The sequence below is a fragment of the Lissotriton vulgaris genome, chromosome 7, assembly GCF_964263255.1.
Source record: "Lissotriton vulgaris chromosome 7, aLisVul1.2, whole genome shotgun sequence".
In the NCBI taxonomy this organism is placed as follows: domain Eukaryota; kingdom Metazoa; phylum Chordata; class Amphibia; order Caudata; family Salamandridae; genus Lissotriton; species Lissotriton vulgaris.
The window spans coordinates 827,840,670-827,866,457 of NC_141695.1; the positions used below are offsets into that span (position 1 = coordinate 827,840,670).

Genomic DNA, 25,788 nt, shown 5'->3' on the forward strand with positions numbered 1-25,788 from the left:
CTCCAGAGGACAACCCGCTATTCCTCAGAGCTGATCCTCCCCTGGACTCAGTGATAATCGCAGCGGCGAAGAAGTCCAATGCAGTCGCCTCATCCTCCTCTGTGCCTCCGGATAAGGACAGTAAGATCCAAGACTCGTGGGGAAGGCGGGTCTGCAATACATCAGCGGCTTTTCTCAAAGTTGCCAATGCGGAAGCCCTCTTGGGGCGGTATGACCGATCCCTGTGGGATTCTCTGCAGCGTTTTGTGGAGAAACTCCCGGCAGAGGATCGTAAGGACTTCGGAGAAATCCTACTGGAAGGCAGTCAAGTCTCCAACCAGGTGATAAGCGCCGCAGCGGATGGGGCTACCCTAGCAGCTCATGGGGTAACGGCAAGGAGGTCATCATGGTTGCGCCTAACGGCTTTGAAACCAGAAACCCAAGCGCGCATATTGAACTTACCTTTTTCAGGTTCTTCGTTGTTTGGCGCAAGTGCGGACGAGGAGATGCAGTGCATGAAAACAGAGCTGGAAACTCTCAAGGCGGTGGGTCTTGAGAAGAAGGAGTTCAAGAAAATGTTTTGCTCCTTTAACAAGGGCTCTACAAAGCAGCAGGTTCAAACCCCGAACTGGCAGAAGAGCCAAGATCAGCAGGGGCAGCAGAAGTCCCAGTACAAAGGGAAGCGTAATTACAAGGAAGGAAGTAATCAACGCCAAGGCAACAACACCGGTAAAACTCAATCCAAACAATGAGTTGTTTCTTCCCCCAGCGCCGTGGACCACTCCAGTGGGGGGAAGCCTGGCAAATCATTTGAAAGAGTGGCAAAGCATCACAAAAGACAGATGGGTGTTGTCTAGGCTTCAGAATGGGTACTGTCTTCGTTTCAATCATCTGCCTCCACCGGTTCCCCCGATGTCAACATCAAATCATCAGCTGCACCTACTGCAAAGAGAAGTCGCCACTCTACTCGAAGTCAGCTATCGAGAGAGTACTGGTCTCTCAGAGGGGAAAAGGGGTGTACTCCCGTTATTTTCTGGTCAAGAAAAAAGGACAGAAGGCAGAATACAGACCCATTCTGGACTTGCGAACACTGAATCTGCACGTCCAAAATGGAAAGATTTCGCATGTTGGCGCTTCACTAAATATATCCACATCTCAGGAAGGGAGATTGGATGTGTTCGCTGGATCTTCAAGATGCATATTTTCACGTTCCAATACATCCCAGTCACAGAAGATTTCTTCGGTTCAGGGTGGGGACCTCCCACTATCAGTTCAAAGTCCTACCGTTTGGGTTGAAGTCGGCCCCTCGGGTGTTCACGAAGTGTGTGGCAGTGGTGGCAGCTGCTCTACGCCGCAGAGGGGTCTTCGTGTATCCATACTTGGACGATTGGCTGGTGAAAGGTCCTTCCCCAGTCAGCGTAAGAAATCCGTTACAGACTTGTATACTGCTCTGCCAGAGACTAGGGCTACATGTCCACTTCGGAAAGTCAGCCATTCAGCCCACCCAGAGAATCCACTTCCTTGGAGCTCTGCTAGACTCCGAAGCAGGAAAAGTCTTTCCTTCGGAGGAGAGACAATCATCAATCACCCAGAAATGTCAATTGATTCTTCGCGGCAAGGTTCAGAAAGTACGCAAGACTGCCTCCCTGCTAGGGTCGATAGCGTCTTGCATCTTCCTGGTCCCGAATGCCAGACTTCGAATGCGTCCTCTTCGGCTGGATCTGGAGGACAAATGGGATCAGCAATCGGCTCGCTGGGACGATCACATCACCATATCAGACGCAGCTCGAGCTTCTATTCCGCGGTGGACAAAAGCTCAGAATATGCAGGTGGGAGTCCTGTTCCATCAACCTCCCCCTGTGCAAACACTGATCACGGACGCTTCCCTTCTGGGATGGGGAGCGCACATGGGACCACTGCAGATGCAAGGTCAGTGGTCACACAAGGAAAGTACTAACCATATCAACATGCTGGAGCTGAGAGCAGTCCACCTAGCTCTCAAAGCGTTCCTCCCCTTAATCCAAGAGGCATCTGTGCTAGTGCAGACGGACAACACCACCACAATGTACTACTTGAACAAGCAGGGGGGAACACGCTCCCGGACGTTGTCGTTGGAAGCGCAGAGGATCTGGCATTGACTTCTGGCTCACAGGCTGTCTGTCATGGATGTTCACCTTCCAGGATAACAAAACGTGAGGGCAGACGCTCTAAGCCGTCATTTCGACGACAAGGAAGACTGGGTTCTTCACGACGAAGTGGTAGAGGAACTTTTTCAATCCTGGGGTCGTCCCACCATAGACCTGTTCGCGGACGACCAAAACGCCAAATGCCGAAGCTTCGCCTCCAGATTTCACCGGCCAGGCTCGAGAGTGAATGCTCTTTTGATAGACTGGTCAAACGAATTTGTGTACGCCTTTCCACCTCTCCGGTTGATTCCGAAGGTGGTGAGCAAGCTAACACACTTGTGCACAACAATGATTGATTGCTCCCGATTGGCCGAGGCAGTGGTTGTACACAGACCTGCTTCATCTGTCAGTGACTCCTCACAAGAGGCTACCATGCAGGCCGGACCTGTTGTCCAAGATGGACGGGAGGATCTACCATCCCAACCTTCCGTCACTGAGCTCGGCAGCATGGCTCCTGAGGTCATCCAATACGGCCATCTAGGTTTGCCAGAGGACTGCAAGTTCATTCTGAAAGAGGAAAGGCGTCCTTCCACCAGACATTCGTATGCATGCAAGTGGAAGAGATTCTATATGTGGTGTATACTGAATAGTCATGATCCAATCAAATGTCAAGAAGAAGCAGTTCTTCCTTATTTGTTGTATCTGGCGAAAGCAGGTTTAAAATTTAATTCCATCAAGGTGCACCTAGCGGCCATAACGGCTTGTAGGCGGTCACCTTCTCAAACCTCTTTTTTCCAGCTAACATCTGTGAAGGACTTCCTGCAAGGGTTAAAAAAAAGTATACCCTCCAGTGCGTCCTCCTTCTCCACCCTGGGAGTTGAACCTGGTGGTGTCAAAGTTAATGGGTCCTCCTTTTGAACCCATTCACAAAGCTACTTTACAACCTCTTTCATGGAAAGCGGCTTTTTTGATGGATATCACGTCAGCTCGCAGAGTGAGCGAGATTCAAGACCTCTGTGCATCAGAACCCTATACGGTGTTCCATTTGAATAAGGTGGTGCTGCGGACGCATCCATCTTTTCTGCCTAAAGTGGTGTCAGATTTTCATGTAAATCAGACCATCTCTCTGCCCACTTTTTTTCCAAATCCCTCTACTCCAGCTGAGAGGGCTCTACATTCTTTAGACCTGAGAAGGATTTTAAAATTCTATCTTGACAGGTCTAAAGTGATTCGTCATTCTGATCATCTTTTCGTTAATTATGGATCGATCAGGACAGGCCATGCTGCCTCCAAACGTTCCATTTCCAGATGGATAGTTTCAAGTATTAAACTTGCTTACCAGCTAGCACAAAAACCCCTGGAGTTTTCTCCCAAAGCGCATTCCACCAGGGGAAGGGCTGCGACTGCGGCTTTTCTCAATAATGTGCCCATGTCTGAGATCTGTAAGGCGGCGACCTGGCGATCCGTCCATACATTTACCAGACATTGTCTTGATTCCGACACGAGAGCAGATACCCAAGAAGGCCAAGCCTCCTTGCCGAATCTGTTTAGCAGCCGGTCTGGGCTGTGATGTTGGGTTTTGTAAGGTAGAAGATGTACTTCTCATTCACCTGCAGGTGGTTGTGGGGCTTGCTATTCTATTCAGTGCTTATGACTATTGATGAGGATCCCCTGGAAGAGAAAGATAACTTACTTACCTGTAATCCTAGTTCTCTTCCAGGGGTATCCTCATCAAAGTCCTAAGCAACCCACCCACCTCCCCAGGTAAATGAGAGCTGTACGTTTTTTATATTTGTAGTTAGCCCTGACATCAGGGTTGTGCAAAAACAACTGACCTAACTGTCACCCCTGAGGCATGATGGGAAGCCTGGAGTCAGGGCTGCCTTAAAGGCACAGTGGCAGTTTTTTGGTTGAAAATGCTTTCATTTTCTATGTTATTGCTTTCAATGCAGCCTGAGGCTAACAATGTCTTTTATAAGCAATTTTCAGGAGTTATGAGTGGTTTTACTCATTAAAACACAAAATTCAAAGGATATTTGATTTAATGTGTTCTTTGTTTCCTTTATAATTGCAGTACATGTACAAGGTTTTACATTGTGTTAGCCTCTTTTTGGAGCTGCATTGGTGTGAGAAAAATAATATATGTACGTACATATATGTGGAGTTAGATATGTGTTTTTACATATATATTTTTATATTGTTTCCGGGGTCCCGCACATGGGCGGGAATATTCAGTGCTTATGACTTTGATGAGGATACCCCTGGAAGAGAACTAGGATTACCGGTAAGTAACTTATCCTTGCTGAACCCAGAGACACCACTATTAAATATTTTTACTCCACCGCCTGTTTTAGTACCTTCAAAGGAAATTGCGCCACCTATAAATCAAGACTCGCCTCAGTACACCAACCTCGAGGCCAATTCCAGTCACTAGAGGGTGGTATTGCAGACCGTGATTACTAAGAATGGGAATCATACATTCTGACTGTGGATCCTAGCCCAGAACCAATGGACAACATCCATCAGTTCTACTGTCTGAGTTACTGAGCCTCACAGAATTGTAAGTTAACAATTGCTGAGAAAACCTCATTCCTGTCAATTTCAAAGATAGTTCTCAAAGATCTATTAAAGGAGTATAGAGCTCCACACACTGCACCGGTCTGTGTACTAAACTAAATGAAAACCTACACGGTAATATCAGCAAATGCGCAAAGATCATGCAACCCATCGGCACCATGCTTAGTCACTACAGACTATGAATGTACGTACCTAAATACATTGGGCTAGAGAATCTGTATCTTCACAGCAACATCAGTGAATATGGTTTATGCCACCACCATACTATCCAGTTACGGGACACAACTATTGCATGACATTGTCCCAGTGATTGAAAAGTGAATGGAAGAGTACTGCAAACAAGCTACATTTATCGTCAAGGAAGGAGAGGGTGCATATTCGATTTTTGTCGATGCAGCACTAGATGCATTCAGCACTGGTTGGCCACATGATCAGTGTTAACAAGAAGCTCTTGTTTAAAGAGCACTTCCTTAAGTAGTTCGGTCCAGTACAAAGTCCTGGATATGCCTTTTAATTGACAGCATTTAATTGATAAACATGCATGTTGCTCTTCAAGCTATTAAAACAGATACAGCCAGAGCCTTCAGTATTTTACAAAGAAGACCAGATTTTTCAATAGAGAAGGCAGTAGTATACATTTCGAATGACAATGAATGAGAGGGGTGTGCTAATGCATAGATTCCTGGTGGGCAGTGAAGTAAATTTGGGACAGATGTATAGGTATCTGCTGAGCAATCAAAAAGTTTCTTTATTAAGGATTTCAGGTGGGGCAGATGCATTAATTCCTATCAACGGGTGAATGGGGATGGGAGTGTATATATTTCTGGTGGATGGCAGCTCTATGGATTGTCAGGCACTATAGTTAGGATATTTTTTACTCTGTTTACCTTTCTATAGGAGTATCTAGTTATGCAGCGTCAGCTGGCAATCCAGCGCCTGCAGGAGCAAGAGAAGGAGCGACAAATGCGACTGGAACAGCAGAAGCAGACCATTCAAATGAGAGCTCAAATGCCAGCGTTCTCCCTGCCCTATGCTCAGGTACAAAAAAACGTTATCTAGTCTGCAAGGTCTCTCCCAACCCAGCCCGTCCCCTCACCCTGACCCTGTGGTGAATATAATATGCTCTCCCTTTTTTCCTTTGTAGCTGCAGTCCCTTCCTTCCACAGGTGGAGTGATGTACCAGCCATCGGGACCTTCTAATTTTCCTGCCACTTTCAGTCCGTCTGGCTCAGTGGAAGGATCGCCGATGCATACAGTTTACATGAACCAACCAGCGCAAGCTGGCACAGCACCGTACCAATCGCTGCCAGTTGCAGGATCAGGTAACTACCATTAGATCAGTGCAAACCAGGCAGTGCAAGACAGCAAGGTTCCCTGACAGTCACTCACCCAGACATCCTAGCTCAGAGCATGAACTGTACAGCACAAGCATCTTAACCATTCTCTTCCCATCACAAAGTTCAGTGCATGAACCAGGCAAGATAATGTAGTGCTGCATTCAGTCACTTTCATTGCAAGATAAGGAAGGAGACCCAGGTAAACATACAACAGATTGCTCAAGCTGGTGCTGCACTCTTTCAGTAAGTGTCAGTCAGAGGATGAGGTAAGATACCCAGCTCAGATTTTAAAGCTCCCACAAGAGCATTCTGTATATAGTTAGCACTATGTCTCAAAAAACTCAAATTAAACAGCTAGCCATGTTTGTTTTTCAAGATTTGGATCTGAGTAAAGTTAAATATCAATATTTTAAGTCACTTGCTGGCAACATTTTTATACTTGCAATGCCTCCTGCGACTAGGCACCCCAGTTCTTAATTGGGTATTTATCTAGGAATCTTGCCTGTCTTATTCATATGGCAGACTTTCTGTGAAATCAAACACAAGCAGATGATGTACAGAGCGTTGAAACTTTTCGGACACTCGCCCCCAGTCACAGATCTGGGTTTAATCCATCATCATTCTTTAGCTCACTACGCCACCTCAGTTCAGACCCAGCTATAAGCAAATCAGTCTTGACCCTGTGTCTCATGGGAACAGTCCAGCCCGAACTGCCAAGCCAGGGTATGCCCAGACGTGAGTCCCTTGCTCACTTTGGCGCTCGATCCAAGCTAGCCTGGCTGATGAGGGGTGTTACCCAGAATCCGTTCTGAGGATGCTTGTTTCCGGTTTAGGGAAGACCTGTTTTGGCAGTTCGGTCTGGACTGTACCCATGAGGCACAGGGTCATGACTGATTTGCATACCGCTGGGTCTGAACTGACTGAACTGAGGCGGCGAAGTGAGCTAAAGAATGATGATGGATTCAACCCAGATCTGTGACTGGGGCTGAGTGTCTGAAAAGTTTAAGCGCTCCGTACATCATCTCCTTGTGTTTGCAGACATCCTGTGAACATGTGATCTCTAAATTCAAGCTCATCAATGACAGCTTGATGATTTTGTTCTTTCTTCGTGCAACTCCCTAAATGTGCTTTTGTGTAAATTTATTTTGTACACCTGTACTACCCCGCTAAATTTAAGCAGTTCATACATGCAAAATATTACTCAGTATAAATGTCTAGAGACCTTGAAAACCTGCTAACCGGAGAATGACTCACAATAAATAACATGAATACAGGCACAGTTCAAGGCTTATCAGTGCAAACTTACTGATATGCTTAATTACCTTTGAGTTTTTAAAAGGTTAACAAGTACATCCTACTAAGATTGGGACAGCGGCCAATAGATGTAAATTGTAAAAATGTAAATTGATACTTGTATAGCGCACTACTCACCCGCAAGGGTCTCAAGGCGCTTGTACGAATACCGCTGTGGAACCCATCCTGGCTTTCGCTGTGAGGCGTCCACTCCTGGGCACCCCCAAGGTGGAGGCCAGGCATCCTTAGCGTTGTGGGGGCCGTTGTGGAGATTAAGCAAGCTATTGCCCAGAGTTGCAGAGTGAGACTCCATGATTGGAATAGGCACCGAGGCAAGAATTATCAGGTCCATGGAATTTGGAGCCCAAGACCCGCCAAGGCGGAGAATTGAACCCTGGTCCCGGGCTAGACCTCTGCATCAGAGTCTGCTGCTCTAATCATTGAGCCACACTTCTCCAGATGATATATAACGTCCGAAAAAAGGGGCAGCTCACTCCTTATATGTGCTGTTTAGTGGCAGAAAGTTAGTTGCGGAACCCAGTACTGAAAATTTTAAAATACTACCCTAGAGAACCCTCCCCAAGTAAGTTATTATGTACACTGTTGGAGGCAGTTCATTATGCCCACTTTATGGGATAGAGATGCTAAGGGAAGGGATTGTCTGAATCGTTCTTATGGCATTTTCCTCCAGCTTTGTTCTTCACTGCCTGTGAGGTTGTGAGACTTAAGAGATGGCTGAGGGTGTTGTTGGCTAGATTATAGATTTCCAGAAAATATCAGTTAAAACCCTATTCGGAATGGTGTTTTTAGCGGGGTCTTTTTCTGAAGAGCAGGTCCGATTTACATCAGTTGGAGGTAATTAAAGAGACCTGTTTGGAAATGTATAGGTGCGTTTGAGGAATGAGCCTAGTTAATATAATTTGGGGGAAAATTGAAGGATTCTCTGAAAGCTAATCTAGCATTTGTCTACTCTTGTTTGTGATGATGATAGATCAGACAATGGTAGGACCTTACATGTACCAACCAGGATCCGGCCCAGGTCAGGTCTCACAGCAAGGCCAGGCAGGGCCCAACACCAACCCAGCATACACCTCTTACCAGCCAACACCGACGCAACCTTATCAGGCAAGTGCAAGAATGGCTATTGGGAGGTGGGAATGTGCCAGGGGACAGCAATGATTTTATGCATGTGGGGTTATTAAAGAGACTGGATCATGCGAGAGGAACAAGGGTTTTAGAAGGGTTATAACCGCTCTCCCTTAGGTAATACTGATCTTTTTATGAGATGGTGGTGCAATGAGAAATACCTACATTTTAGCCTTTGGGCCAGGTTTTTGCTGGAGCAGAATTGGTATTAAGATTATTTATTTCCATTCTAGTGTGCTGGAGAGAGTATGGTGGGGAATCTAGGAAGGAGAACCGTTAATAATCAGTAAAGTGTAGGAGGGGAGGCATAGTGGCAGTATTGTGGTGAGTATTGATGACGTTGAGCAAGGATGATGTAGGGTAAAAAATGGGTGGCAGAAAATATGTGGATAGAGGTCAAAGGTGTGGCATGGTGAGGTGAAGAGAGGGGGTGGATTAAAAGTGAAAAGGGTGGGACATGGGGAGGCTTGAGGAGAGGCGGATCCTGCACTCATCTCTCCTGTATTCCCTTTCACAGAATGCTCCCACCCAGCCTCAGAATGTACCTCAACTTCCCCAGAATCCTCAGCCTGCTGGGATTGGCTACATGGGGGGCCAATCTGTATCTCTGGGCTACCCACAATATAACATGCAGGTTAGTGTCATGGCATAGCCAACCACTAGGGACGTTGATCATATTGTTTTATTGTAAGTCCATGTCTGGCAAATCACTAGTGGGGGTGTTTTCATATATAACTTTACTCTGAGAAGCATACGTTAAGTGTTTTTATGTAAGCATGCCTTTTGAAGCAATAGTGAAAATTGGTTCAAGTATGCGGTTTCTACAAGGCAGCATTTGTTGGAATTTTCATCTGCAGGTCCCTGTCCAGTAGCAGTGTGTATTGGCCCATACAAGTATCCCCAGCATCCATCTGAGCAACATGTCCTCATATGTCATTTTGTATGCACCGGTTAGCTCAATTATACGTGCAGGTGTAGAGTTTTACAAGTATATGAGCTTAAATCTTGAGATTCAGAGCTATTTGACAGGGCGCTGATGCTTTAGCGGACTCTGTAGGTGATCGTGCAAGAACATAAAGGTTGAGTTGCATTGGCAGAGCTGGGAATGGGTTTTTTGGAACAAACATTCTCTACATTATTTTGGAAAGTTGTATTGACCTTCCCTTCTCCGTGTTTTTCAATCTTACCCTTTGGTTTTCCTCTTGTGCATTCAACAATCCTGCAAGAGCTCTGAAGGTGTTAAACTTTTGGCATTGTTGTTGCACTAAAGCTGTGCTTTGCTGGATGGCGCACAAACTAACCTCTTTTATGAGAATGTGTGGACACTGACACCAACCCACACTTTCAGTGACTGACGATGGCAGCAGTGTCATTCTAGTTAATGTCCCTTTTTACACATGTCCCTTTTTACACATGTCCCTGTGGCTAGACAGTCTTCCTGCTGCCTCCAGGAGAGTTTTGTCCAGACCTTGTAATTCAAGTCCTTTGCTATCATCATATCTAAATTTTGGAAGAAGTGGGCGTATGTTTCTTGGATGGATTGTGGAATAGTGGGGACCATTTCACTATGTGTTGTATAGAATTGCCATCTCGCTTGTGTCAGTACTGCGGAGCATAGACTCAGATTCATGGAGGCTACGAAAACCTAGGCCAAACCTGGGTAGATTTTTACATTTCTCAGTTAAAACACTAGGAGGTTGGTCAGATGGTAACAATGTAGATGATTTTAAAGGGCTGTGTAATCGGATTGTGAAGGAGCATATTTTGAGTAATTGTCACCAAGAGAAACTACTACACTTCCTGGTAGACCTAGGTCCACTTTCTCCCCAAGAGTTGGGGAAGAAGGCGGACAACTGGATCAAAACAAGGTTCACCAAAACCAACACTGGTGGTGGAGAAAGATGGCACCGGAAAGTCTGTTATCTGAACATATGATATTCTTTAAGAGTAAGCATTAAATCATCATAATCAAATCTTTTTCTAATCAAATATTTCCATCATTCATACCATAAAAAAATCACAAATTGATAACTACAATATCTGTAATCAGTCCAACCCAAATCAAAGGGGTTGTCCTTAATCAGGCGCAGTAGTCACATGGTTTATGGTTGTAAAAATGATTGATTTATTTGTATTCCTTTTGTAGATACATATACATTTTGAACCCAGCTATCATGCTTCGTCCTACAAGGACTTCATCAGGGTTGTAATTTGTCATCTAGTTCCAGATGTGTTGTATCTGGAAAATACCTTGCACTGTTAGAAACCAAATCCTTGAGTGATCGTATCAAAATTAATCCTCCTATAGTACATATGAAGCTTCGGTACATATATCTGTGCCCTCCTTCATCCAAGAGGAAACTGACTTCTTTTAAGAGGTCTCAAGATAAATTTTTATTTCCATGGAGTGAAAGAGACATATTGGACTATGTTCTTGGCCTTCGTTCAAGGATTGCTGAGTACATGAAGAAAGCAAGCCAAAACCTCCAGGCCAGCGATGAGTTTCAAAAATCACTGGCATGACCAAAAGGCTGCTCTGGTGAAATTGAAACCAGTGCAGAAGGTATAGGTATTGAAGCCTGAGGCCCCTTGGGCCCACCAGGATAAGTGGAGTAGGCCCTTCCTTGTCCTTGAAAGAAAAGGGTAGGTCACCTATCTGGTGGACCTTGACAGTTGCAAACATCCTAAAAGGGTGATCCAGGTCTACCACCTAAAGTCCTATTTTGACAGAGCTGACATAACCATGCTCATGGTCACAGATGAGGGACAAGAAACAGAGTGACTCCCTGTATGAAAGTGCCCCTTTTTGCATGGTTGCCCCCACTTTTTGCCAAACTGTTGATGTACTTTGACTGAGTGTGTCTAGGGTTCCTGCCAACCAGGTACCCAGGGCCTATGTTCATGCCCTAAACTGTACTGTTACAAAACACAATTGGCAATTCTGTGGCCACATGCAAGTCTCTTGTAAAAGGTACCATAGGTACCAAGGGCACTGTGACCAGGGAAGGCCGCTAAGGGCTGCAGCACTTATTCTGCCATTCTTAGAGGCCCTGTGCCTTTAACCACAACCTGCAATTGCAAGCTGCGTGTTTTAGTGCAGAACAAAGTGAAGAGTCGACATGGCACACATCCCTGTGTGCCATGCCTACAACCCTCTGCCCTGGCATAGGTAAGCCACCCCTCAAGCTGGGTGCACTATACCACTGGTGAGGGTACAGGTGTATGAGCCCTGTACCCCCACAGTGTCTAAGTCAATTCTTAGACATTGTAAGTTCAGTAATGCCATAAAGAGTATATGGTATGGGAGTTTGTCATTACGAACTCCACAGCACTATAATGGCTTTACTGAAAACTAGGTAGTTTGATATCAAACTTCTCAGCACATTAAACCCACACTGATGCTAGTTTGATATTTAATGGAAAAAAACCCTCCATGGGCATGTTAAAGATGGTCCCTGAAAAACGAACTAACTCTAGTGGCCTAGCTGAGTGGCTGGTCGCCAGCTGTCCCCACCAGTCATGTTCCTCGTCATCATGAAACAAAGCAAATCCTGGGTCCACGAAGGGGAAGCTTTAAAAGCCAGCTGCCTTTCTGAGCTATCCCAGCCATTTGCTGCTCCCAGCAACTGGCCCCCACTGGTTCTGACCTCCACTTTGGGTGGGAGAATCAGCAGGGAAACCAAGAAACCGGAAGACCTGCCTTCCCAAACCAGACTTTGTCTCCTGTGAGCACCGTATTTGCACACCCAAAGACTCTTGCTCCATCCAAATTAGTGAGTCTGCACCACTCTGCACCCAACGCTCATGGCCCAAGTTCAAGTAGCCCAGCGCCACAAGGCGATCTCCCCGGTGATCCTGGCATGGGAATCTAGTGATCCCTGACCTGATCCAACCGATACCTGCAGCCCCTTTCTGGAGGAAAACCCCGACCGCACCCGGAGCCGGTAAGAGAAAACGAATGCCGAAAGACACCCCTGCACCCACCGTCCACGACCTTGGGTGGCCCAACCAACAGTGTCCCAGCATACCAAGACATCCCAACTTACCTCTCCAACCTGTGGTTGCCTTCAGAAGATCTTCGTCCCTGAGCCTGCACTGTTAGTTGCAACCAGAGAATCCCCATTGAAAACAGGCACCCAACGGTAAAACAGCACCCTGCACCCGGCCACCCCTGCACCGCTGTGAGTGCGCCCCCTATCCCCCATTAGATAACATTGTGCCTCCGCACTCTGCACCCGGCTGCCGTAGTGCTGCTGAGGGGGCTTTGAGAGAGCATCCTTGACCCTGGGGGAACCCTGGTTTTAACCCACTAAGTACTTACCATTAAGTCAATTGCCTTGTTTTCTCCATAGGACTGCATTGACTGCTATTTTGTGAAAAATGTTCTAAGTTTGGAGTTGATTTGTATGAAACCTTAAACTGCATATGTACAAGAACTGATTTACTTACCTTTCCTCTAGGAAATGTCCTGGTGTGATATCTAAGCATATCTGAAAGAGACAGTTATAGAATCCTTACCTTAGAATTATCCCCAGGCTTCAGACTGGATCTGGAGAATTTTTTCTCTTAGCAGTACCCCTGTGCGTCGGTACCCAGTTAGTCACTTTTTGACTAAGCTTTTTTCAACTTTTGCCAACTTATTTTTTCGAGTTATTGACTCCTGGTGCGCGAGGGACTGAAGGAATAGACCCGATTAGGGCCACCTGGGTCACTTGCGACCATCTCTCAGCCTTCCATACAAATGAAGTCTGTCAGACAGTCGAGAATATAAACCAAGCATATTTTATTCAGGTACGCTTGAGCGGAGTCCAGTCTGACCAGCCTCCTAGGATTGCTGCAGAGATGCATTCTGTACGTTCCTGAACCAAGAATGTCCCGCCCCTAATGGAAATCTACTAGCAGGTGCAGCTAAAACAAAGAAGTACAGTAAGACAAGTCTCGACTCTGAGACCGGGCACACATTATCTTATTACCAAGGTCGTTCTGTTTGTGTCTTTTGCTAGGCTAGGAGGAGAAGGCCTCAATCTATGGGAAAGGAATGCGTTAATAAGAACAGTGTATTCATTTAGCAGAGCAAGGCCTAACCTTGGATAAGTGAACATTTCCACAGCCTCTTGAGCCGGAGAATACGTAGCTGATGACATGATTCAAAATGGCGGCGGAATATAAACTGGTGCAGCGAATGCTAACTTAACGTAAGAACCAAACCTTTTCATTTCATCAGACCCTTCTTTTAGCATTCGCTAAACATTTTCAAATTGGGAATGGAAAAGATGTAATATGCAGAGAAACAAAGGATATCAACTCTCAAAACTCTCCGTAGAACAGGTGGGTTTTGCAGGGACTCTGAAGGGGCCACTCCCTCCCCTTCGAGGCTACCCCACCGGCCATGCCAATTTAATACCACCGCATGTTGGAGGATCACATGGGCCTTCTCCAACAGGAAGTTGCAGCTCTCTTGGCCAAGGGAGCCATTGAGCCCGTTCCTGTGCCAGAAGTAGGTCGTGGTTGTTACTCCCACTACTTTCTGGCCCCAAGAAGGACATGGGCCTGCTTCCTACCTTGGATCTCAGGAATGTCAACCGCTTCCTCCGGAAGGAAAAGTTCAAAATGTTGACGCTCTCTCAGGTCTGGTCTGCCCTCGACTCTGGAGACTGGATATTAGCATTGGACTTGCAGGACGCTTATTTTCACATCCCTGTCCTGCCGACCCACCTGCGTTACCTGAGGTTCACGGTAGGCCACGAGCACTTTCAGTTTGCTGTGCTTCCCTTTGGCCTTACCAGCGCCCCTGGGGTGTTGACGAAAGTGATGGTGGTAGTCGCAGCTCATCTGCGCAGATCAGGGGTTTCCGTCTTCCCCTGTGTCGACGGCTGGCTGTTAAAGGCGGGCTCGCCCCAGGCACTCGTCTCCCACCTCTAGACTATGCCGACCTCCTGCATTTGCTGGGGTTCTCCATCAATGTGCCGAAGTCACACCTGATTCCCTCTCCGAAGCTCCTCTTCATTGGAGTGGTTCTGGACACGATTCTGTTTCAGGTCTATCCTCCCGTACAGTAAGTCGGGGCTATTCGGGCTATGAATCCGATCTTTCAGTCTCTGATGCGGGTTTCGGTCAGGATGACCCTAAGGTTGCTGGGCTTCATGGCCTGCATCCTGCTGGTCAATCATTCCAGGTGGCAGATGCAGGCTCTGCAGTGGGACCTGAAGCTCCAGTGGGTGCAGCATCAGGGGAATCTGTCCCTGCCAGATCTCGGAGGGCACTGCACGACAATTGCAGTCGTGGCTCACCAACCAGGATTGGATCAATGGCAGAACCCTCTCCCTTCCCCAACCAGAGCACACAGTGGTGACCAATGCATCCTTTCTGGGATGGGGTGGCCACATGGGAGAGGCGGAGATCAGAGGCCTCTGGTCTCCGACGGAGTTCGGGCTCCATATCAACCTTCTGGAGCTTCGGGCGATCTGTCTTGCACTCAAGGCATTCCTTCCCTCTGTCCGGGGAAGAGTAGTGTAGGTGTTCACGGGCAACACCCCTGCCATGTGGTACTGCTCTAACAGGGCGGGGTGGGGTCGTGGACCATATGTCAGGAGGCCCTCCACCGCTGGACATGGCTGGAACATCCGGGCATATCCCGGGTGGTTCAACACCTGGCAGGTTCCCTGAACTCCAGGATGGACGTACTCAGCCGCAGGTGCATGATAGATCACGAATGGCGTCTTCACTAGGAGGTGAAGCAAGGTCTCTTTTGACAGTGGGGAGATCGTTGTTTAGATCTATTTGCCGCCGAAGAGAACGCGCAATGTCAGCAATTCTGTGCATTGGAATTTCCAAGGAGGCACTCGCTAGGCGACGCTTTTCGTCGCCAGTGGAGTTGCGATCTGTTGTACGCTTTTCCGCCTATACCTCTTCTGCTGAAGATCAGGAGCAACTGGGCCCAAGTCCTCCTTGTGACTCCGGATTGGGCATGGACAGTCTGGTATCCTGAGCTGCTCAACATGGCAATCGATCCTTTGACCCGTCTGCCTCTTTGGGAGGATCTTCTGTCCCAGCAACAAGGGACGGTCCTCCACCCGAACCTGTCCAGCCTCCACCTCCTTGCATGGAGATTGAGCGGCAGCAGTTGACGTCTTTTGGCCTGCCTCCAAAAGTTTGTGATGTAATCTTGGCAGCCAGGCGTCCCTCTACTAAGACGGTATACGCCTGCCGGTGGAACAAAATTGTGGTATGGTGCATGGTAAAGGCTGTGGATCCCCTTTCTGAGGTTCTCTTGTTTCTCCTTTCTTTGGCCTAGCAGGGCTCTGTCGGGGCACTATCAAGGCCTTTCTCTCGGCTTCCAGATCAGCCTTTCCTGTTCAAGTCCCCGGTTGTCAATTGTTTCTTGAAAGGCATAACTCATCTCTTTCCTCCTATTCCCTTTGTTATGTTGTAGTGGGTCTTGAATCTGGTCTTAACCTATTTAATGTGCGCTCCCTTTGAGCCGCTTCACAACTGTCCTTTGAGGCTTCTGACGCTTAAAACTGCGTTCCTGGCAAACATCACATCTGCCAGAAGAGTGAGTGAGCTCCAGGCTCTTTCCTCCAAGCCTCCTTTACTGTCTGCCCATCCAGACAAGGTGGCTCTCGGGACTTGTCCATCCTTTCTTCCCAAGGTTGACACTGCCTTTCACATTAGGCAAACCATCACTTTGCCCACCTTCTTTCCGCATCCTTCGAAAGAGGAAGAGAGGCTCCACTGTCTGTACCCAAATAGTGCGCTTTCCTTTTATCTGGATCGCACCAATCAGTTCCGGGTGGATGACCAGCTCTTTGTTGGCTAAGGGGGCGCCAAGAAAGGTTGGGCCATACACAAGCGAACTATCTCCCGATGGGTCATTTTGTGTATCCAAGCCTGCTATTCTCGGGCAAAGAAGGAGCCTCCAGTGGGGCTGCGCACCCATTCCACCAGGGCGACGGCAGCAACTACTGCTTTGGGACAGGGAGTTCCTCTAAATGACATCTGTCAGGCAGCTACGCCGGCCTCGTTGCAATCAATCAATCAATCAATCATAACTCTTGCAAAGTGCACTACACACCCGTGAGAGTCTCAAGGCGCTAGGGGATTAGGGGTGGGGTGGGGGGGGGAGGAGGGGGGGGTCCTGCTCGTGATTGAAGAGCCAGGTCTTGAGGAGTCTCCTGAAGGCCATTAGGTCCTGGGTCTGCCGTAGGTTGGTGGGGAGGGTGTTCCAGGTCTTGGCGGTGAGGTGGGAGAAGGATCTGCCGCCGGTGGTCGCTCTTCGGATGCGGGGGACTGTGGCGAGGATGAGGCTGGCGGAGCGGAGCTGGCGGGAGAGGGTGTAGAAGTTGAGTCGAGAGTTGAGGTATGCTGGGCCGGTCTTGTGGAGAACTTTGTGTGCGTGTATGAGGAGCTTGAAGGTTATCCTCTTGTTGAGGGGAGCCAGTGCATGTCTCTCAGGTGTGGTGTGAGGTGTGATGTGGCTGCGGCGGGCGATTTCGAGGATCAGACGCGCTGATGCAATGGCCTCAGGAGCTTGGACGACGTTCCTCCGTAGAGGGCGTTTCCGTAGTCCAGCCTGTTGGTGACAAGGGCCTGGGTGATTGTTCTTCTTGTCTCGGTGGGGATCCACTTGAAGATCCTGTGGAGCATTCGGAGGGTGTTGAAGCAGGATGAGGAGACGGCGTTGACCTGTTTGGTCATGCAGAGGGTGGAGTCGAGGATGACCCCTAGGTTGCGTCCGTGGGCAGGGGTGCCATGTAGATGTTGAACAGAGTCAGGCTGAGGGAAGAGCCCTGGGGTACACCGCAGATGATTTCGGTGGCCGTGGAGTGGAAGGGGGGGAGGCGACGCTCTGAGTTCTGCCAGAGAGGAAGGATGTTGTCCAGTCCAGGGCCTTCTCTTGGATCCCGGCATCGTGTAGTCGTGTGCGTAGTGTGTGGTGGCAGACCGTGTCGAAGGCGGCTGACCGGTCCAGGAGGATGAGGACTGCTCTTCAGATGAACAAGTTACTTGTTTTCGGTAATGATATTTCTGTAAGAAACATCTGTTAGTTAGATTCCTTACTGCCCCATCCATCCTCCCCATTCTGCTAACTGATTTCTAGGATTAAGGACATCCTTTCAGGGCCCTAGCTTTGTACACCAGTGGTCAGTGTAATTGCATGGCTCTGGGTTTCTTGCCTACAAAGTCATGTACAGAACTGACATCCGGGCACGAGGGCGGTATCTAAGTAGCTATCGCAACGTCATCCCGGCAACCAAAACCACAACGACTGCCGCAGAGCCGACCGACGCCACCTTTCGACGCGCCGAGGTACTGCTGATGGAAAAAACTGTCTGGATCCAGTCTGACGCCTGGGGGTAATACTAAGGTAAGGATCTATAACTAACCTATGTTTCTTACATATATATTGTTACCAATGGTAAGTAACTTGTTTGTTAAGGCTATCGACATGGGGTCCCAAAAAGGTACGATATCCTTCATGGCATTCTCAAACTGTTGTAAGGTGGTGTCCGTCTGATCTATATCCTTCGTGTCAATGACCCTTCTGACTCAGGTCAAGTGTATATATATATATATCAGACATCTGGCCGAAATAAACATTTGAGGCACAAAAGAAATTGGGTCCGTGTCCTGCTTTGAGTCCGCGTGGAGTGTACGAGGCGTCATAATACAGGATTTGAGATATATATATATATATATATATATATATATACTCCTACGCTGCAGCTGATGATCCTTATGGTAATTGGACAGAGCTATATATACAGGGGGAAGGAGAAAAGCGAGCTAGCACCTGCCTGACCATCCCCTCGGGAGCCACACACAAGCTTCGGATCCACAGACAAAACAGACATTAGGGGTTGAGATTAAGGGCGGACAATCTGCCGTTCTCAATCTGTATATGGAATTCCATCTGCTCTCCCCAACCTTTATTCTCCCAGTCCCCTGGACACAGAAACTAGCTGTTGTGTTGACCACTGAAACTGGTATTGGCAGGCCCTCTGTAACATTACGAGCCTTAAAAGATGTGTTAAACCCTAGGAAATCAGCCATTTTTTTTCAAAACCTGGTCTCGTTCTTTACTCTTTTGTATGCGTTCATACAGAACTTTAAAAACAATTTACCAAAGGTCTCTTGTCCTGTCTGTCCTACGGAGAGAATCCTGTGATGGAAATGTACATTCTGTACCACAGTGCGAGAATCAGCAGGTGTCCTATCCAGAGTAGAGGATTGGGGATGGGGGCACACCATACTAAGCAATTCAAACCAACCCTCACAACTACTGATGTATGACAGCGGCATGGACAACAAATTATCACTTTTATGAGTCACTGAGAGAAGAAATGCACACATCCAGCAATTAGTTGTATTAGACACCTCATGAGCCTGATGCAACATTTGTATAAATACATTATCTGTATAAGACTTTTGCTGCTCTCCTTTGTGAGGGGCCAAAGTAACAAACATGTGTTCAGGTGGAACGGGCGTGGTACCTACCATGGAATGTACAGGATACTTCTCTAAAAACCAAGATATTCCAAGTATTGCTACTAGGGCAATCCCAACTAATAATGCAAAAACTATTTTACTCTTTGTAGACCAACCCCATTCTGGACGCGGTGGTGCAAATGGCTGTTCCTCCTCCGCAATGGGTCAACCAAACGAATACATTATTAAGCAGAAAGGGGAATGCAGTAAAAAGTAATATTGAAAGCAAATGTTCCCAGTGTTAGCCTGAGCCTCACTGGTACAGGCTCCTATTGTTCATCAAGATTGTCGCTCTTGAGCACTGGCAGTGGAGCTGCTCAGTCCTAGCTCTCAAAGAATCCCCCCCCCCTCCCTCCAAGGGAGCACTTTCCATTTATCCTGTCCATTGTCAGAACAATCCAACAATCTCGCCTCACCCTAAATTAACACCGTTGGTACTATTGACAAAGTACACTCTGACTTGCACAGTCCATCCCTACTAATCCTGCTTCTCCTTAGAGCACTGTTCTTCAACCGAGGGCGCAAATTGTACCTGGTGACTCCAGGCACAGAGGTGTCAACGAAGAGTGGCTCTTTTATTGCTCGGATCTCATGGGGGACTGCTGCATTTAGCACGTCGTCGTTCTCAGCATCCGTTTGGGTCCATGTAAGCTGCGCGTCACTAAATGAGACAAACTGAGGTATCTTTTCTCCCTCCGCATCCTCAATACCGTCCCTCACCCATTGGTCATGGGATAAGGGCAAGGGCACTCAGCGGCAGTGCCTGGAATGAATCCAATTCTTTCGGCCAGCGACTTTCACAGCGGTTCTGGTATCGAGGAGGACTACCCACTGCCCACTCCACCGAGACTGTCATTACCGCTGTCATGGACTCTCTTCATGACAATGCAGATAAGGGAATCCCACAGGCCCTGGTCCTACTGGACCTCTCGGCCGCGTTCGACACGGTCGATCATGCCAACTTATTAGACCATGTCGAACAGGCCGGCATCTGTAACTCAGCCTACGGCTGGATCAGGTCCTTTCGTAGCGACCACACTCAAGCGGTCCGTCTTGCCCCCTTCACTGCCCCCAAACTCCACACCCCCTGTGGGGTTCCTCAGGGTTCCTCGCTGTCTCCCTTTTGTTCAATCTGTATCTGGTCCCTTTGATTCAGTCCCTGAAAGCGTTCAAGGCCGTCACTTTCGATTATGCAGACGACCTTCAACTTCTTTTCACAATAGACAACTCCCCTGAATCCATCAGGGAGTTTCAGGGCACCATGCTGCACATTAGTCATTGGATGGATTCTAATCACCTAAAATTGAACCCTGGTAAGACCAAATTAGTCCTTAACGGCAAAAGTCAAATATTCTGGGGCCGACACTATTGAGCTCCAGAATTCCCCCCCCCCCCTACTCTCTCCACCTCGGTAAAAAGCCTGGGGGTGGTCATCGAAAAGGATCTGTCATTGAAAACCCAAGTAGGCACGGTGGTATCCTCCGGTTTTTACCAGCTTCGCAGGATTAAGTAAATCAGTCGGATGTTAACCCATTCGGCCTGGATGCAGGTGGTGATAGCCTTAGTACTGTCACACCTGGATTATGCCAACTCCATCTACTTGGGCTTTCCTCTTTTCCTCAGCAAACGTCTCCAACTGGTGCAGAATCAAGCAGCCAGATTGATCCACCAGCAACCTTGTTGGCAATCAGCCAGGCCCCTATTAAAAAAACTCCATTGGCTCCCTATTTCCCAAAGAGTAGAATTTAAAACAGCATGTATCATTTTCAAATCTCTTAATGCCCGCAGTCCCCAATTCATTAACATTCTTCTGCCTAGATACATCCGTTCTCGCAACTTCGGGTCCGCCAATCTCCATCTTTTGGCCACCCCCTCTTTCAGGCTCCAACGCCAGGGAAGACGCAGGTTTGCGACTCTTGCTTCCAGATTCTGGAATTCCCTCCCTTTGGAAATCCGCTCCTGCACTAACCTCCTAATGTTCAGGAAACAGCTTAAGACCTGGCTTTTCACTCAGGCATAATCCCCCATCCACCCGGGTATCTGCTGGTCGGCGCCAAGAAACCTCTGGGTGAACGTGCGCTACATAAAAGATTATTAACATAACATAACCTTTGACCTCTTCCAATGGGACTCCAAGCACTTCTTCTGCTTGAAGTTCCGGTGTAACACGCAGTCCCCCGGCTGGATGTTATGACCAGGCCCCTCTGGTACAGGCGGAAGGGATTCCTTTATCTGTTGGTGAATAAAACGCAAATTTTCAGGTAATCAGTCAAAGGATACTCAATCTCTGAATACCTACGCTGGCACGGGACGCCCCAGACATTTGTCTGGCGTCCGAACACAACCTCATAGGTTAACAATCCTGCCCTAGAATGTGCTGCTGTTCTTGTGGACAAAAGAGCTAGTGGTAAAGCATCTGGCCACTGCAACCCCGTGGTATCCTGAATCTTCGCCAATTTCAGTTTGAGAGTACCGTTGTACTTCTCAACCAAACCTGCTGACTGGGGTGTTTCGCAGCATGAAACTTCTGTCCAATGTGTAGTTCTTCACAAACTAACTGAATAACCACACAAGGTTATTCAGTTAGTGTCTACACCTTGGCATTGAAATGACTTCTGTTATCACTCCAGATCAAATGGGAAAAGCCGAAGCGAGGAAAGAACTCCTTCAGGAGTATCTTTGCAGTTGCAATGGCTGTATTCTCTTTAGTGGGGTAGGTCTCAACCCATTTACTGAACGCACTGACAACCACAACCACAAACACATACTTCAAATTATTGACCCTGACCATTTCAATGAAGTCCATGTGAAGGACCTCAAAGGGGAAAGTAGGAGGGGCAACATTACCGGGCGGTGTAAGGATACCCTTTCCAGGATTGTGCATCATGCACACCATGCAGTATTTTACTAAATGTGTTTATCTTTGAAATGTTGTTATTCTGCCATACGGGCTCTAAAAACTTGCAAATACCTTCAGCGCCGATATGAGCTGGCCCGTGAGCTATAGTAACTACAGAAAGAACATATGCATCTGGCAACATGCATCTCTGCTTCCCTGACTTGTCAATCCGACATCCCTCATCATTCAAATTTGCTGTACTTTCTGGCCACACTACTAATTCCTCCACTGTGGCCTCACTCTGTATCTCCTTCACGTTTTCAAGTGTATCCTCAAACATGGACAACTTGGGCACCCACCTGGAGGGACCAGCTACAAACATTCTTTTCATCTTGGTCCGGGCTGTTTCCTTAGCTGTCTGATCTGCAAAAGCGTTCCCCTCCCCGTCATCGTCAGTAACTTTCTTATGGGCACTGCACTTCACTATGGCCAATTTTTTAGGCACAGAGCGGACAGAAGCCTATATAGGAGAGGAATGCATGTCCCATGGGAAGTAAGGAACCCTCGCTCTGCCCAGAGCTGCCCAAAGTCTGGGCGACTCCAAAAGGTACTGACTGTCAGTATAAATATTGATTACTAGTCCCTTGCTCAATTTACAAGCTTAAATAAGGGTGACTAACTCAGCTGCCTGGGCGGATTGATAAGGAACTCGTGATGTCTCAACTACAGTGCGCAGCGTAGTAATTGCGTATGCTGCAGGGGTGGTGCCATCTGGGGATTTGAAACAAGAGCCATCGATGTATAGATCCACTTGAGGGTCAGATAAGGGAACATCCGGTCTATACGTCCCTTCGTCGGGCCAGAAGATACAATCATATATGTCAATCTCCTCATTCTCAGAAGTGAGGGGTAGTAACATGGCCGGATTCAGAGTCGATTTACAAAAGGGGGGTGGTGATGAACAGAGTGTCTGAATTGAGCAGACCACTCTTACCCAGTCCAAAGATCAGGGCTTGATCCATCACCGTTATTTATCTCACTGCCCCATCCCAGCTCAGAACCTGGCTATATGCAAATCAGTCTGTCCCTGGCCCAGTGCATCATGGGAACAGGGCAGACTAAACTACCAAGCCAATTCTTTACCAGAAAGGAGACAAGCTACCGGGGACCGGTTTCTGGCATTTCAGCCTCTTCGGCCCGGCTTGCTTGAATCCTGATGGAGCAGTGAGAAAGGGACTCATGTCTGAGTATACCCTGCCACACCTATAGTGGCCAAAATCGATTTACAAAAGGGGGGTGGTGATGAACAGAGTGTCTGAATTGAGCAGACCACTCTTACCCAGTCCAAAGATCAGGGCTTGATCCATCACCGTTATTTATCTCACTGCCCCATCCCAGCTCAGAACCTGGCTATATGCAAATCAGTCTGTCCCTGGCCCAGTGCATCATGGGAACAGGGCAGACTAAACTACCAAGCCAATTCTTTACCAGAAAGGAGACAAGCTACCGGGGACCGGTTTCTGGCATTTCAGCCTCTTCGGCCCGGCTTGCTTGAATCCTGATGGAGCAGTGAGAAAGGGACTCATGTCTGAGTATACCCTGCCACACCTATAGTGGCCAAAATCGATTTACAAAAGGGGGGTGGTGATGAACAGAGTGTCTGAATTGAGCAGACCACTCTTACCCAGTCCAAAGATCAGGGCTTGATCCATCACCGTTATTTATCTCACTGCCCCATCCCAGCTCAGAACCTGGCTATATGCAAATCAGTCTGTCCCTGGCCCAGTGCATCATGGGAACAGGGCAGACTAAACTACCAAGCCAATTCTTTACCAGAAAGGAGACAAGCTACCGGGGACCGGTTTCTGGCATTTCAGCCTCTTCGGCCCGGCTTGCTTGAATCCTGATGGAGCAGTGAGAAAGGGACTCATGTCTGAGTATACCCTGCCACACCTATAGTGGCCAAAATCGATTTACAAAAGGGGGGTGGTGATGAACAGAGTGTCTGAATTGAGCAGACCACTCTTACCCAGTCCAAAGATCAGGGCTTGATCCATCACCGTTATTTATCTCACTGCCCCATCCCAGCTCAGAACCTGGCTATATGCAAATCAGTCTGTCCCTGGCCCAGTGCATCATGGGAACAGGGCAGACTAAACTACCAAGCCAATTCTTTACCAGAAAGGAGACAAGCTACCGGGGACCGGTTTCTGGCATTTCAGCCTCTTCGGCCCGGCTTGCTTGAATCCTGATGGAGCAGTGAGAAAGGGACTCATGTCTGAGTATACCCTGCCACACCTATAGTGGCCAAAATCGATTTACAAAAGGGGGGTGGTGATGAACAGAGTGTCTGAATTGAGCAGACCACTCTTACCCAGTCCAAAGATCAGGGCTTGATCCATCACCGTTATTTATCTCACTGCCCCATCCCAGCTCAGAACCTGGCTATATGCAAATCAGTCTGTCCCTGGCCCAGTGCATCATGGGAACAGGGCAGACTAAACTACCAAGCCAATTCTTTACCAGAAAGGAGACAAGCTACCGGGGACCGGTTTCTGGCATTTCAGCCTCTTCGGCCCGGCTTGCTTGAATCCTGATGGAGCAGTGAGAAAGGGACTCATGTCTGAGTATACCCTGCCACACCTATAGTGGCCAAAATCGATTTACAAAAGGGGGGTGGTGATGAACAGAGTGTCTGAATTGAGCAGACCACTCTTACCCAGTCCAAAGATCAGGGCTTGATCCATCACCGTTATTTATCTCACTGCCCCATCCCAGCTCAGAACCTGGCTATATGCAAATCAGTCTGTCCCTGGCCCAGTGCATCATGGGAACAGGGCAGACTAAACTACCAAGCCAATTCTTTACCAGAAAGGAGACAAGCTACCGGGGATTCAGAGTGGCACAGCGTTTGAGCAATGTGCTTTTGAAAGAGCGTTAGCTCATAACCGGTCAGACGTCCACTGGTGAGGTGCTGTGTCCTTGTCCTATTCAAAAGTGTATCCATAGCATGGGGTACCATGACTGTGAGATCAGTAGCGAGTATGAGTCCCTCTGAGTGCCTAATTGAGACTGCCGCAACCTCTCTTAGACAGCTCGGGAGGGCTCGGGCGACAAGGTCAAGCACAGCAGAGAAGTAAGCACACAGACGTTGCTTATCTCCACATTTTTGTGTCGAAACACAAAGAGCACACCACCCAGCTCATGGACGTACAATACGAAGCATTTAGCGTAATTTAGGGTACCAAGCACTGGAGCCGAGCAAAGTGCAGTTTTTAATTGCTGAAAAGACTGCTGACACTCTGGCGTCCAAGGCAAGGGTTCATGCACATCCTTCAGTGTTAGTGCAAGCAGGGCTTAATAAGCAACGAATAGCCAGGTATCCATTGCCTGCAATAGGAAGTGATACCTATGAAAGCACGCATATCTTTCTGAGTTTGCGTGACAGACATTTTAATAATGGTACTGATGTGCTCAGGGGTCAATCTCCTACCCTCCTTCAACAGCAGGTGACCTCCTGTCGACAATACTAAAATTTGGAAAGGGATTCTTTATGGCCATGTTGAGCTAAATGTAGCAGCAATTTGACTACTGTCCCTGCAACCTTGTTCAGTATCCGAGGCGATGAGCAAGTCATCAACAAACTGGAGCAATACATTACCTGTAGGGAGTGACAAGGAATCCAGCTGACCTTTCAATGCCTGACTATAGGTACTCTGACTTTCTGTATGGCCTTGAGGAGCACAACAGAGTCTAAGGCTTCTACCGGCGAGGGTGAACCCGAACAGATATCTGCTATCAGAATGAATAGGAATACTGAAAAATGCATTTTTCAAGTCAATGACAGAAAAGAATTTACCAGAAGAAGGAATCCCAGTCAAGAGAGTTGTAATGTCAGGGACCACTGGAAACTGGGGAATCACTATTTTGTTTATTTCACGCAAATCAATCACAAAATGATAAACATCTTCTTGATACACAAAGGGACCCGAAGGCATCCTTT

General features: G+C 47.8%; 1 protein-coding gene across 5 annotated transcripts in view; it reads left to right on the forward strand.

The window, feature by feature from the left end:
* HGS (hepatocyte growth factor-regulated tyrosine kinase substrate) overlaps positions 1-25,788 on the forward strand; it is a 304,838-nt gene that overhangs the window by 195,169 nt on the left and 83,881 nt on the right. For all 5 annotated transcript variants that reach the window (XM_086931122.1, XM_086931123.1, XM_086931124.1 and 2 more), the window contains 4 exons: positions 5,580-5,720; positions 5,827-6,004; positions 8,304-8,437; positions 8,976-9,092. In XM_086931122.1, the coding sequence (XP_086787248.1) occupies positions 5,580-5,720; positions 5,827-6,004; positions 8,304-8,437; positions 8,976-9,092 (570 nt within the window). The remainder of the gene's footprint in view (positions 1-5,579; positions 5,721-5,826; positions 6,005-8,303; positions 8,438-8,975; positions 9,093-25,788) is intronic.